The sequence below is a fragment of the Mirounga angustirostris genome, unplaced genomic scaffold (assembly GCF_029215605.1).
Source record: "Mirounga angustirostris isolate CCGP_5_RB_7025 unplaced genomic scaffold, mMirAng1.0.hap1 SCAF_5, whole genome shotgun sequence".
Classification (NCBI taxonomy): domain Eukaryota; kingdom Metazoa; phylum Chordata; class Mammalia; order Carnivora; family Phocidae; genus Mirounga; species Mirounga angustirostris.
Genome location: NW_026991713.1, coordinates 140,288,422 through 140,301,847, shown reverse-complemented (window position 1 = coordinate 140,301,847; position 13,426 = coordinate 140,288,422). Strand labels below are relative to the sequence as shown.

At 48.1% G+C, this 13,426-nt stretch overlaps 1 protein-coding gene across 7 annotated transcripts in view; it reads left to right on the top strand.

The window, feature by feature from the left end:
• Window positions 1–13,426, top strand: part of LMF1 (lipase maturation factor 1) — a 96,995-nt gene that overhangs the window by 1,861 nt on the left and 81,708 nt on the right. For all 7 annotated transcript variants that reach the window (XM_064592276.1, XM_064592275.1, XM_064592273.1 and 4 more), the window contains exon 2: window positions 12,328–12,637. In XM_064592276.1, coding sequence (XP_064448346.1) covers window positions 12,328–12,637 — 310 coding nt within the window. The remainder of the gene's footprint in view (window positions 1–12,327; window positions 12,638–13,426) is intronic.

Genomic DNA, 13,426 nt, shown 5'->3' with positions numbered 1-13,426 from the left:
ATAGTCATTCTGAATGTTTGAGCTGTCACTTAGCAAAAGATGGAGCGCAGACAGCGTTCCCCAAGGAGGGGGCTTTGGTAGACTGCTACCGGAGAACCTGCAGCGCTCACAGAGAGCGCAGCTCCCTAACACCCACCCCAGGCTTCCTGGTTAGCGGGCCTGCCTCTGATCAGGCCTGCCTCTGATCTCCCTCCGCGGGGATTCTCTGTTCCGTCCCAAGGAGACAGTTCTGAGCTGCTGAGTGAAGCGGACATCTTGAGCCCTGTGTTGAGCATGGAACCACTTGCTTTGAGACATTTTTTCCTATCTTTTCTCTATATTTGGGGTAGAATCAGTGTTTTTCAGCTGTATGAAGGAACTGGTTTCCCATCTTCCAGGGACGAGGTTCTTTGACAGCTGGCCCCGGGCAAGTGGATGCCCATCTTGCATTGGTCTCTTTCTAGAAGGTTCTGGAGTTTTCTGATAGCATGAGCTACCTCAGAGTTTCTTTCTGAAGTCCCAGGGTTTTTCATGATGCCAGAGGGGCTGTACACACGTTTCACTTGATGTTGAATTTTATAGTTGCCCTTGTGGACTCCTGACCCCACCACAAGACTGCATAATGAACCCCTGCCCTGTGCTTCATTCTCTGCACATTTAAGAGAGTTCTTACAACACCGTCTTTAGTGTGCCTGTTCATCCACCTGTGAGCTTGCAGCTGGACGGTGTTCTATTTATACTTCTATCCTCCATCTTCTAGGGGCATCTCCTGCTTCATAAAATTTCCTTGACTTGTTGCAGTCTTTATCATTACTCTTTGTCCCCATGGGATACTTTTCCACCTGTGTCCCCCTTCCCTCCCCACTCCCCACTCCCAGCTTCTTGGTGTGGACACTCAGGACACAGATGGCCCACCTGAGAAGCCCCCTGACTCTCTCTGGGTTGTATTCACAATTCTTCAGATCTCACATTGCTGTCCTTTTTTCTTTTATTCTTTTATTCTCTCTTTTTGCTGGGGTTAATCCCCAAACAACTTTTCAAGAAAGAATTTGGAGGTGACCTTTCTGTATTTTTCTTGCCCTCATGGGAATTATTGAATTACCTGGGTCTTCCATTCTCATTCAAAGCAGGTTTTCTCAGAACTTTTTGGGTTGATGATGAGAAGTCTTCACACAGCCTGACCCCTGATCTTCCCCAGATGCCTAAACAGAAACACTTTCATTTTTTTTCCTTTTCCTTTTTTTAAGATTTCATTTACTTATTTGAGAGTGAAAGCACGAGTGGGGTGAGGAGCAGGGGGAGAAGCAGACTCCCCGCTGAGCAGGGAGCCCGATGAGGGGCTAGTCCCAGAATCATGATGTAAGCCGAAGGCAGACGCTTAACTGACTGAGCCACCCAGGTGCCCCAACACTTTCATTTTTCTACTGACACACTCTGACACCAAATGTGGGGGGGGTCTCCTCACAAGCAGTTCTGACACTATCTGCCTGGCATGAGTTCATACCTGCCCGCCAGGCTGAGGGCCCGTCCCACAATACCGCCCCCTCTTCAGATGCCACTCACACATCCAGGCTGTCACCAGCTGTAAGTCAGGGTTCTCACGACCCCCTTCTCGAGCGCCATAATTTGCTAGAATGGCTCACAGAACTCAGGGAAACACCTTACTTACGGTTACTGGTTCATCATCAAGGCTATGACTCGGGAACAGCAGATAGAAGACACCCACAGGGCGGGTAGGGGGGGTGTGAGGGTGGGGAAGGAGCACGGAGCTTCCAGGCCCTGCCTCCTGCCGGGAGCACCACCCTCCCCCTCCTGGCACCTCCATGTGCCCAGAGGCTCCAGAACCCCTTCATTTTGGGTTTTTAGGGAGGCCCTGTTACACAGGCGTGGTTGATGAGATCATTTATCTTTGGTGATGGGCTTGGTCTCCAGCCTTCTAATCACATGTCAGGTCCCCTGGCTACCAACCCCTGAGCTCCAAGAGTCACCTGGTTGGTGTGAATCCAGATAAGGCTGAAAGGGGCTTGTTACGAACCACAGCAGATGCTCCTCTCAGCCCCGGCACTCAGGAAATTCCCAGGAGCTGGGACGAGGAGCACATAAATGTTTCTTCTTATGTGGCGGTATCACAGTGACCTGTGTTTTCCTCTGGAAACTTTCAGAATCCCTGCTGCCTTGCCATCTTACTCTGGGTCCTTGTTATTTAATGGTGTGTCTACGTGAGAGTCCCTTCCTCATTCTCAGGGGATTCTGGGCTCATTCATTCTTAGGACTCCTGCCCTATTTCTGGACAGCTTCTCTGACCCTGCCCAGTCTGCTGCCTCTAGGTCCCTGTATGTCCAAACACCCCAAGTGGGTACCCAAGTGGGTCCCAAATGTGCCCCATTTGGGGACCCCTGCCCCATCAAGCCTCCCAGCTTGGCTGGAGCCTGCCAGAGAAGGCACTTCATGAAGCTAAACAAGGGTCTGTTAGAGAAGATGGGCCCCTCCCAGGCCCCGTGGACCGTGCTGCTGTGACTGCCCTGGTCTGCTGAGTGTCCATGAGTGGCGATGTAGGGTCTCCAGAGGGGCTCTGAGCACTGTGGGAGCAGAGTGGTGTAGGAAAGACGCTACGGTTCAAAGCCGATGGCCAGTAAGGAATTCTTGAGACGTCTTTGGTGCAAAAAAGTTGTTTTATTAAAGCACGGGGACAGGACCCGTGGGCAGAAAGAGCCGTGCTGGGGTCATGAGGAGTGGCCCATTGTATACTTTAAAGTTGGGAGGGGGTTAGGGACAGTGTAAGTCTCCCAGGAATTTTGGAAACAAGGTTTCTAGGATCATGAGGGCACTAGCTATTACTAGGAAAAGGTCATTTATTACTGTTTAGTAAAAACTCAATCATGAGACCCTTCAGATGTATATCGGTGGGCCATATGCTTGGGGGATGCTGCCAACCTGTATCTTGGGGGGTAGAGATAAAGGAAGTTTCCAAAGGAATTCTTACATGTTAAAGTAGACTCACAGGGTCCTGGGGGTGGGGGTGGGATGAGGCTAGGATTGCCTTTTGCCCTTAGAAAAGTGTCAACATCGAGGCAGTTGAGTCCCTAGAGGAATGTCACTCTGCCTGTTTCAAGGACTTGTCAGTGGGCTGCAGGGAGTAAGGAAATTTAATAATTTCTTTTCTGCCTGTGTTTCCCACATCCCAGAGGAAGTTGACACGTAAGCAGATTGCACATCTCAGTTTCCCACTGTTAACCGTGGAGTCCTTGGAATAACATTTCTTTGAAAATCCTACTTCTAAAGGGTCTCAAGGCTAGTTTTGGTCCAACTCTGATTCTTGCTTTTGCTTTACACACGTTTTGTGCAGTTGCTCTGTTGGCTTTCCTTATTTCTGTTACACATGGTAGAGTTTTATTACTTCTTGCCCCTGACCAGTGGTTGCTCTTTGAGGTGAGTCTAAACTGCACTTTCTAGAAGCAGAAGCTTGTTGCCCTCCCCGTCAGGACGCATGATGTCTTCCCCTCCTTGGGCTCTTGGGCTCTTGCAGCTGAGATAGCGCCTGAGTGTGGGCATGGAGTGCGGTGTGGAGGCCGCAGCGCTGCGGGCATCGTACTTGCAGAAATTTTGAGGAAAAAAATGGGACCAAAAAAAATCCTATTTCATTGTATGTAGTTGTGAGATTTCACCGGTTCTGAGAGTTCATGGAAATTAGCTCTTGTTCTGTGCTCCAGGCCCTTAGATTCTAATGAAATGCTCTGCTTGGTTTTACAAGGTTCTCTGTAAAACGCTTCCAGGTTGTTTAAAAGACAAATAACACTACCTACTTGTGAGCTCTCTGCAGCACATGCCTCTGAAGAAATGGCACTGTGCATTACTGTGCCAAGGCCCAGAGTTTAACCGCACTCAATAAAAACCAGCCAGCCGAGAATGGCATTTGAGGATGATTCTGTTTTAATTTTATAGCAATTCATCTGATTGGGAGAGAAAACTAAATTTTTGTTTTCTAAAGAAAATATTTGCAGACATCCTTGATAATGCATATTTAGGTAATCTGCTCACCTCTCCTAGATCAGTGTCTGGGTTACCCCACACCCCCACCCCCAGTGAGTGGCTGAGCACCTCCATGCCTAGGCCCTGTCTCCTGCCTTCCTGGACTGGGAGAGGGGTCTGTCTCCTGCCTCCTTCCTGGGCTGGGGTGGGGTTCTGTCTCTTGTCTTCCTAGGGTGGGCATGGGGGTCTGTCTCCTGCCTTCCTGGGCTGGTGGTGGGGCTGACTCCTGCCTTCCTATGGTGAAGGTGGGGGGCAGACTCCTGCCTTCCTGGGCTGGGGTGGGGGTGGGGCTGACTTCTGCCTTCCTAGGGTGGGGGTGGGGGCTGACTAAGGCTTTGTAGGTTCAATTGGTTGGTTTAGCTTTTGGGATGCTGTGATATTTTGACATTTTCACTTCTTTCTACTTAGCCATTTCTATAAGAGGAGTGGAAATTGAAATAGGTTTTCTTTTCTGAAATTTTAATCCCAGCCATGTTCATTGTTTCTTGATAAGATAGAAAGTTTCCTATGCTTCTTGCCTTAGAATTGCTTTTTAAAACTAATTGGTGAGGGGCACCTGGGTGGCTCAGTCAGTTGAGCATCTGCCTTTGGCTCTGCTTGTGATCCTGGGGTCCTGGGATCAAGCCCCATTTGGGGGGCCTCCCTGCTCAGCGGGGAGTCTGCTTCTCCTCTCCCTCTGCCCCTCCCCACTTGTGTGTGCTCTCTATGCTCTTCCTCTCTCAAATAAATAAAATCTCTTTTCAAAAGAACTAATTGGTGAGACCAGGGATCCCTGGTGGCTCAGTCGGTAGAGCATCCGACTCTTGATCTTGGAGTTGTGAACTCGAGCCCCACGTTGAGCATAAACATTACTTTAAAAAAAAAAGAGAGAGAAGTCCTAAAACTAATTGGTTAGGCCAAATCTTGTTTTCCTTCCATGGCAATGGAGTGTGAATTGTGGTTGCAGGGAAGGACATGCCTCTGTTCCATCATCACTAATTAGCTCACCCACCCACTCATAGTGTGGGTGAGCCCTGGGGTTCTGGAATGGGCCACGGCAGCCTAAGTCAGGGGATAGACCAGCTGGGCTCCACCTGGGAGAGCACTGCTGTGGAGGTGGCCTCCAAGGTCAGCGGCTTGTGGACTTGGTCAGCTTCTGCCCCAGGCGGGGACGGGTGAGGGAGAAGAGCAGCAGTGTGCACTCCGCTGCCCTCCCACTGACCCTCTGTGGTTGGGTGGTGGGCTTTCGTCCTCAGGTGACTCTCACCTGGTCCCCCTTCCCTTGGCCTCCCGTGGTCATGTGAGGGTCAGGCCTCACTTCTCTTTCTCCACTGCTGTGAGCTGCGTATAGTGGGCTTTCAAGAAACTTGAAAGAAAAAAACCCAACCTATTAAGCAAACTCCACGGACTTTATTGGGATTTCCCACCAGTGCCCCTTCCCACCCCGGAGCCCCTCCTGGGGCCACACTGCACTTCGCCGCCTCGTCTTCTTTGTCCCCTCTGGTCTGTGGCAGTCTGGAGACCTTTCCCGGCTTTTCATGACCTTGGTCGTTTTGAGCAGTTCTGGTCCCATATTTGGTCCGATGCCCCTCACATTGGGTTTGTCTGGTGTTTCTCGGGATGAGATGGGTCACAGAGGCGAGGTGCCCGTGTTACCCGATTGGGTGCCCGAGTCCACATGACTCGCTGCTGGCGATGCCGACCTGGATCACCTGGTGAGGGTGTGTTTCCAGGTGTCTCGTCCCGTGTGTTCCCTGTCCTCTGGAAGCCTGTCACCGGGCCCGGCCCGCACCTCGGGGGAGGGAGGACTCAGCGCCACCCCGGGAGGGGCATCTCCACGTATCGTTGGGAATTCCTCTGTGAGGAAGGTTCGTGTCTTGTCTCCACATCTTCACCAGTCCTCACACTGAGTTGGGCTCTGGGTTGTGTCCCACGCTTCCCCTTACTGTGGCTTCAGACCGTCCAGCTCCGGTCAGCGCTGGTGCTTTCCGCCTGCTCTGCCGGTGCCCTTGCCACGGGCCGCTCGCCTCACCCATGTGTCCCAGCCCTAAGACTAGCCATTTCTCCTGCTGTGGTTTCTTTACCGGGGAGTGGTGTTCAGAACCCAGATCTGCGTGCTAGGAGTGCCCGATGTCGCATGTGGTCATTCACATCCGGTTGTTTCCCCGCACATCCATCTGAATGTCTGCCAGGGTTAACATGAATTCGCACTGGCTTCTCCGGTCCTAACCCAGGACACAGGGTAGGTGCGCTCCTTCCTTGCTTCTCTGGAACGTCCGTGTCTCCTGGTGGGAATCTTGCCCCACCGTCCACCGTGCTTTGTTTGCAAAGCGGTTTCAGAATCGTCCGCACACGCCGTGAGAAAGACCAACCAGACTCCAGCATTTATCAACCATTCCTTTGGTCTTTGTCCTTATAGTTTTCACTCAAAGCATTTTCCGGAGTTACTTAGGCCAGCCCTCCCTTCCCCCTTCCATGCAGTGTGGTCGTGTTAGACATCTGCCATAGAGTGCCATTCATGTGTCACAGTCTACATTCCATCCTGGCATCCTCTGACCTCCAGGCTGGCTTTTTTGATAGTTTGTAAACATTAAAGTTCATTTTTTGTAACATACAGTTCTATGGGTTTTGACAAATGCATGCTTATCCATCACCCTGGTACTATACAGAGTAGTTGTATCCCCCCCAAATTCCCCTGTGCGTGTAGTCACCTACTGCCCCCACCCCTCCCACCCCGCGCCCCCATACGTCTGCTGTCATCCATGCTCTGCCTCTGTGGCTTTGCCTTTTCTAGTATAAATGGAATCCTCAAGTATCCTTTGGGTCTGGATTCTGTTAGAAAAGGGCATTTATGGTCCTTCCATGCTGTTGTATGAATCAATGGCTTGTGTATTTTCCCTCGACTGTTATCCATCGTAGGCATGTACCACCTGTGTTTATGTTTACTCCCACACTGGGGGACCTCTGTGTTGTTTCCCACGTTAGCAGTTGTGAACCAAGCCCCTGTTTGCTCCATTTGCATGCAGGCTTTTGTGGAAATGAAACTTTTCAGTTCACGTGGGCAAATACCTAAGTGTGTAATTCCTGGGTCATATATGGTAGATCCATGTTCAACTTTAGAAGAAACTGCCACCGTGTCGTCCACAGTGGCCATGGCAGTTTGCCTTCCCACCAGTCATGAACGTCTGCGGTTCTGAATCCTCTGGAGCATTTGATATTTTCAGTGTTTTGGATTTTGTCTGTTTTGATAGGTGTGTGGTGATATTGCATTGGGGCTTTAATTGGCATTTCCCCAATAAATGATATTGAACATCTTTTCTGTGTTTATTTACCATCTGTGTATCTTATTTGTGTGAAACAGATGACTTCAGTGTCCAGATATTTTGTCCAGTTTAAACATTGGGTTGTTTGTTGCCTTATTCTTAAGTTTATTAAAAGTACTTTAATATTCTGGATGCAGGATATTGTGGTACTTTAAATGTTCTGGATACAAGTCCTTTATCAGGTCCTTTGTGTGGTTTGTAAATGTTTTCTCCCAATCTGTGGCTTGTCCTTTCATTCTCTTACAAGTGTCATTTATAGAGTGGGAGCTTTTCATCTGATAAAGTACAGTTTATCTGTTTTTTTTCTTTCTTGGGTCACGCTTCTGGTGTTGTGTCTGAAAACTCATCGCCACCCCCAAGCTACAGATTTTCTTGTAGAAGTTCTCTACTTTTACACTTCACCATGAGGTCTACGGTCCTTTGTGAGTAAATTTTGGTGTAAGGTGTGAGGCATGTGTCTGGGCTCATCTGTTTGCATATGGTCATCCACTTGCTCCATGCCACTGGTTGAAAAGACCATCTTTCTCCACTAAACTGTCTTTGCACCTTTGTCGGAGATCAGTGGGCTGTATTTGTGTGGGTCGATTCCTGGGCTCTGAGTCCTGTTCCATGACGTCCGGGTCCCTCCTTTTGCCAGAACCACACTGTCTTTTTTTTTTTTTTTAAAGATTTTATTTATTTATTTGACAGAGAGAGAGAGTTAGCGAGAGCAGGAACACAAGCAGGGGTGTGGGAGAGGGAGAAGCAGGCTTGCCACCGAGCGGGGAGCCCGATGCAGGGCTTGATCCCAGGACCCTGGGATCATGACTTGAGCCGAAGGCAGACGCTTAACGACTGAGCCACCCAGGCGCCCCGGGAACCACACTGTCTTGATTGCTGTAGCTTTGTAGTCACTCTCGAAATTGGGCGATACAAGTCCTCCAACTTTGTTCTTCCTCAGAATTATTTTGGCCTTTCTAGTTCCTTGGCTTTTCCGTATTCACTGTAGAATCAGCTTGTCAATATCAACAGAAAAGCGTACTGGATATTTTGATGGAGATTGCATTGTATCTGTAGATTGGAGAGAATTGACATCTTTGTGATGCTGCATCTTCCAGTCCACAAACATGATGTATCTCTCCACTTATTTAGACCTTCTTTGGTTCCTTTTGTCAGTGTTTTTATGTTTTCCACATACAGATTCTACATGTATTTTGTTAGAGTTTTATCTATGTATTTTTGGGGGTTGCTATTTATTATAATTAAAAAATTCAGATTACAGTTCATTGCTGATATATATGAATACAGTTGACTTTTAAGTATCAATCTTATATTCTGTGACTTTGATAAACTCATTTATTAGATCCAAGAGGGGTTTTTTGGTATATTTTTTGAGATTTTCTACACAGACTATCATATCATCTGTTAATAAAGACAGTTTTCTTTATTTCTTTCCAGGCTATATGCCTTTTACCTCTTTTGCTGGCCTCACCGTATGAGCTAGGACTTCCCATACACTGTTCAGTAGGGTGGTGAGATGTCCTCGTTTTGTTCCAGATCTCAGGGGAAAGGACTGAAGTGCTGGCCGTGAAGTCTGGTGTTGGCTGTCGGTGGACTTAGCCCCCCTTCTGGGCTGATGAAGTTCCCTTCTGTTCCCAATGTGCTGAAAGTTTTTATCATGAGCACCTGCTGAATTTTGTCACTGCTTTTTCACGTGTCTGTTGATATTATCGTATGGTTTTTCTTACTTAATCTGGTAATATGGTGAATCCCATTGATTTGTGAGTGTTGAACTAGCCTTGCATTTCTGGAATGCAGTTGGTTGTGATTTATTACCTGTATTTCTTCTTTTGTGAGTTTTGGTAGTTTGTGTCTTTTAAGTAATTTGTCTGTTTCATCTGAGTTGCTGATCTTCTAGCAATTTGTGGTATTCCTTTATGATCTTTTTAATGTCTGTGGAACTAGTAGCAAATGCTCCCTTCTCTGTTCTTGATACTGCTTCTCTCTTCTTCTTGATTAGTCTGGCTAGAGGTCTATCAGTTATCTTTTTGAAGAACCAACTTTTGGTTTTCTTGATTTTCTCTATTTTTTTCTTGTTTTCAATTTCATTGATTTCTACTCTTAAGTTTTTAAAGGTTTCTTTCCTCCTCCTTACTTTGTGTATCATTGCTATTTTTTTCTGATTTCTTAAAGCAGAAATTTAGACTTGAGCCCTTTCTATCTTTCTAACATGAGCACTTTACTGTAAATTTCCCTTTAAGTGCTGCTTCAACAGCATCCTGCAATTTTGATATATTGTGTTTTCAATTTTCATTCATTTAAAAAAATCTTATATTTTGCTTGTGCTTTATTTTTTTTTAAGATTTTATTTATTTGAGGGGCGCCTGGGTGGTTCGTCGTTAAGCGTCTGCCTTTGGCTCGGGTCATTTTCCCAGGGTCCTGAGATCGAGCCCCGCGTCGGGCTCCCTGCTCCGCAGGAAGCCTGCTTCTCCCTCTCCCACTTACCCCGCTTGTGTTCCCTCTCTCGCTATATTTCTTTCTGTCAAATAAATAAATAAAATCTTTAAAAAAAAAGATTTTATTTATTTGAGAGAGGGAGAGAATGTGCACAAGCAGGGGGAGGGGCAGAGGGAGAAGCGGACTTCCTGCTGAGCAGGGAGCCCGACACTACACGGGACTCAATCCCAGGACCTGGAGATCATGACCTGAGCTGAAGGCAGACGCTTAACTGACTGAGCCACCCAGGCACCCCTTGTTGTGCTTTAAAAAACAAAAACAAAAGAACTATGGTTTATTTAGGAGTGTGTGGTGTAATCTCCAAAGCTTTGGGTGTTTCCAGATAACGTCCTGTGACTGATTGCTAGGTTAATTCTCTTTGTTCAGGGCACACTTTTTTTAGATTCCAGTTCTTTTCTATATGTTGATATTTGCTGTATGGCTCACAGCATGGAGCGTCCTAGCGAATGTCCCACATATAGTTGAAAATTTTATCTATTTTGCTGTTGGGTAGAGTGTTCTAAGGATGTCGCATTGTTGTATCTTGCTCTTTTATGCTAGATGGCAATCTAGAAGTGTTAGGTCAAGTCAATTAACATACATATAGGATATATACATATATGTATTAGGTGAGGTGATTTAAATATACATAAGTTTTGTTGCTAGATTCATGAGCATTTAATATTATTATGTCTGTTTGTTAATTCCTTATCATTACGTAATATCCTTTTTTATCCCTCATACTGTTCTTGTTTTTATGTCTCTTTTGTCTGATATTCATATAGCCGTCAACTTTCTTTGATTAACATTTGTATGATGTATCTTTTTCCATGCTTTTAATTTACTTAATGTGTTTATATTTTAAATGCGTTTCTTGTAGACAGCATAGATTTGAGTCCTTTTTTTTTTTAATTTGAGAGAGAGTGAACGAGAGAGAGAGAGCATGAGCAGGGGCAGAGGGAGAGGAAGAAGCAGACTATCGGCTGAGCAGGGAGCCCGACGTGGGACTCCATCCCAGAACCCTGGGATCATGACCTGAGCCAAAGGCAGACGCTAAATTGACTGAGCCACCCAGGCGCCTCTGAGTCCTGCTTTTTTATCCAGTCTGACAATTTCTGTCTTTACTGGTGGGTTTAGAACAATCTCATTTAAAGCAACAGATTAAAATCTATTGTATTGGGCGCCTGGGTGGCTCAGATGGTTAAGCGTCTGCCTTCGGCTCAGGTCATGATCCCAGGGTCCTGGGATCGAGTCCCACATCGGGCTCCCTGCTCCTTGGGGGCCTGCTTCTCCCTCTGCCTCTCTCTCTCTCTCTGTCTCTCATGAATAAATAAATAAAATCTTTAAAAAAATAAAAATAAAATAAAATCTATTGTATTGCTAGTTGTTTTCTATTTGTTCTTTCTGTTCTTTTTTTTCTCTTTTCCTGCCTTCTCTTTGGTTAGTTTAGCATCTTCTATAATTCCATTTTGGTATCTCTATTAATTACTTAGAATTGTTTAAATTTTTATTTGCTCTCCCATAGGACTTGCAATAAACAGTTTAAATTAATGTGTGCCTCCCTCTGTGTAATAGTACCCCACTTCCTGTGTGGCGTCCAGTCCTTCTAAGAGTGTGTTCCAACATCTCCCTCCGGCCTTGGTGCTGTTTTCTCATATACTTTCCTTCATATACTTTAGCTGATTCTGGCCGGTTTTGCTTTAGATGAAGGGTCGCACACATTTCCAACAGTGAACATTACACCAGGAGCCTAAACCAGTGTATGTGGAACTAGAAACTGAACCACCGCCATGCTCCCTCCTCTACCTCCACCCCATCCCTGCCCCGTGATGCAGCTGACTGCGGGTGTGCAGCTGGGTCCGTCAGTGCGCGTGCTCCCGCAGGGCGTCCGGGCAGGTGTCCCTGGCCCCTGAGACGGCCTTTTGCCTGGCTCTTTCCCCTTGGTGGGCCTTGAGTTTCCCTGCTCTTCACGTTCGCAGATGGGAATGCTGTGCCCTCTCTCCTCTCCTGTAGCATCCCCGTGCACACACTTCTGTGCAAACTCTCAAGTCTAGAGAATGCCAGCTTGCTCTTGCAGGGGTGGGACTTGAAGGAAACCAGTGGTTTGAGTGCACGTGGTCGTGACTTGCACGTGAGCTGTAGCCCGTCTGGGAGGGGCACCGCGGACCAGCCTCATGGGCCGTCCAGACGTGTGTTATCATGACAAAGGCTGAGTGCAGTCGGGGGTCCTTACCTGGCTGTTCACCTGTAATTGCACATACGTGTGACACCAGCATCTGTCTCACCTACACATACACGACACATGTAAGTAGACACAACCCATGTAGGTTTGTATACGTGTGCGCACACAGCCTAGCGTCTCCAGATTGGGTCTTCCAGTATTTCCCCCGAGATTTTAGAAGTTGGACCTCTTGTGTCCCTGCTTTGATTCCAAACCATGGCTCAGATGCCCCCTCATCTTCTCGCCCAGCCAAGGCCCCACCTGCAGGTGTCCACAGACGGCTGTGTTCCTGCTCATGGTCCTTTGGTCTTTTTCTTCCAGTTGTGGCATTCCTGGTGGCTTTCCATCAGAACAAGCAGCTGATTGGAGACCGGGGCCTGCTGCCCTGCCGCACGTACCTGAAGAATGTACAGCAGTATTTCCGGGGCCCGGTCAGCTGGGATGCCGTGAGCTACGCACCCACCGTGCTCTGGCTGCTGGACTGGTCACACATGGACTCCAACCTGGACGCCCTCGCACTTCTCGGGCTGGGCGTCTCTTCTTTCGTCCTGGTCACCGGCTGTGCCAATATAGTGCTCATGGCCACTCTCTGGGTTCTCTACATGTCCCTGGTCAACGTGGGACAGATCTGGTAAGCAGGAAGAAGTAGAGTCCTGGAGTCCAGGCGTGCTGTGATTCCGTGGCCTGGGCACGTCACAGGCCGCAGAACAACCATAGCCTCCGGGCAGCTGGGGAGATGGAGCAAGCTTGCTTCTTACGTTAGTTCAGAAGAACATCGCCATTTCAATTAGGCAGTAGTAGAGTCTGCTAGTTGCCAGTCGACCAAAATCCTCCACGATCTTTCCAGCCCCACCCTTGATGCAGGTTTCCCTGACGGACGAGAGTTTTGGGGTCAGAGTGACATTGAAAACTTACCAAGTGAGGACCCCTCACATGGACAACAGGCTTTCTTTTTCCTGGCACCCCAAAATGAGAGTTAGACACAGACTGTTCCTTGCATGTCCCATTTATTTAAAGTTGAGAGAAAAGAATATTTGTTTGGGGCGAGACGCTCAGATAATGGATACTGTTGACAGAATGTCTTTCAGGTGCTGTCCAGGTGGCATCCCGTGGCAGGGACAGGAAGTCCCCATGGGGCAAGGACGCACTGGACAGGCACACACGGCGCTTCTCCGAGGCACTGCAGCCTTGCTTTGGGGTCCCGCGCTGCCGGCCCTGCGTCTGCCCACCTTTGCCATGTGTGCACGGTGGCTGTTGCTTCACTAGGCCCTCTGTCTGTCCTGTCCCTCTGGTGGGCATCCGCTCAGCTTCCTCCAGGCTCAGACTGGTGCCCCTGCCCCAGTCCCGGCATCTCACACGCATGCTCCAGGGCACGTGGGAAGCCTGCGTTGCTGCCAAGGGAGGCAGGTGAACCTCACGC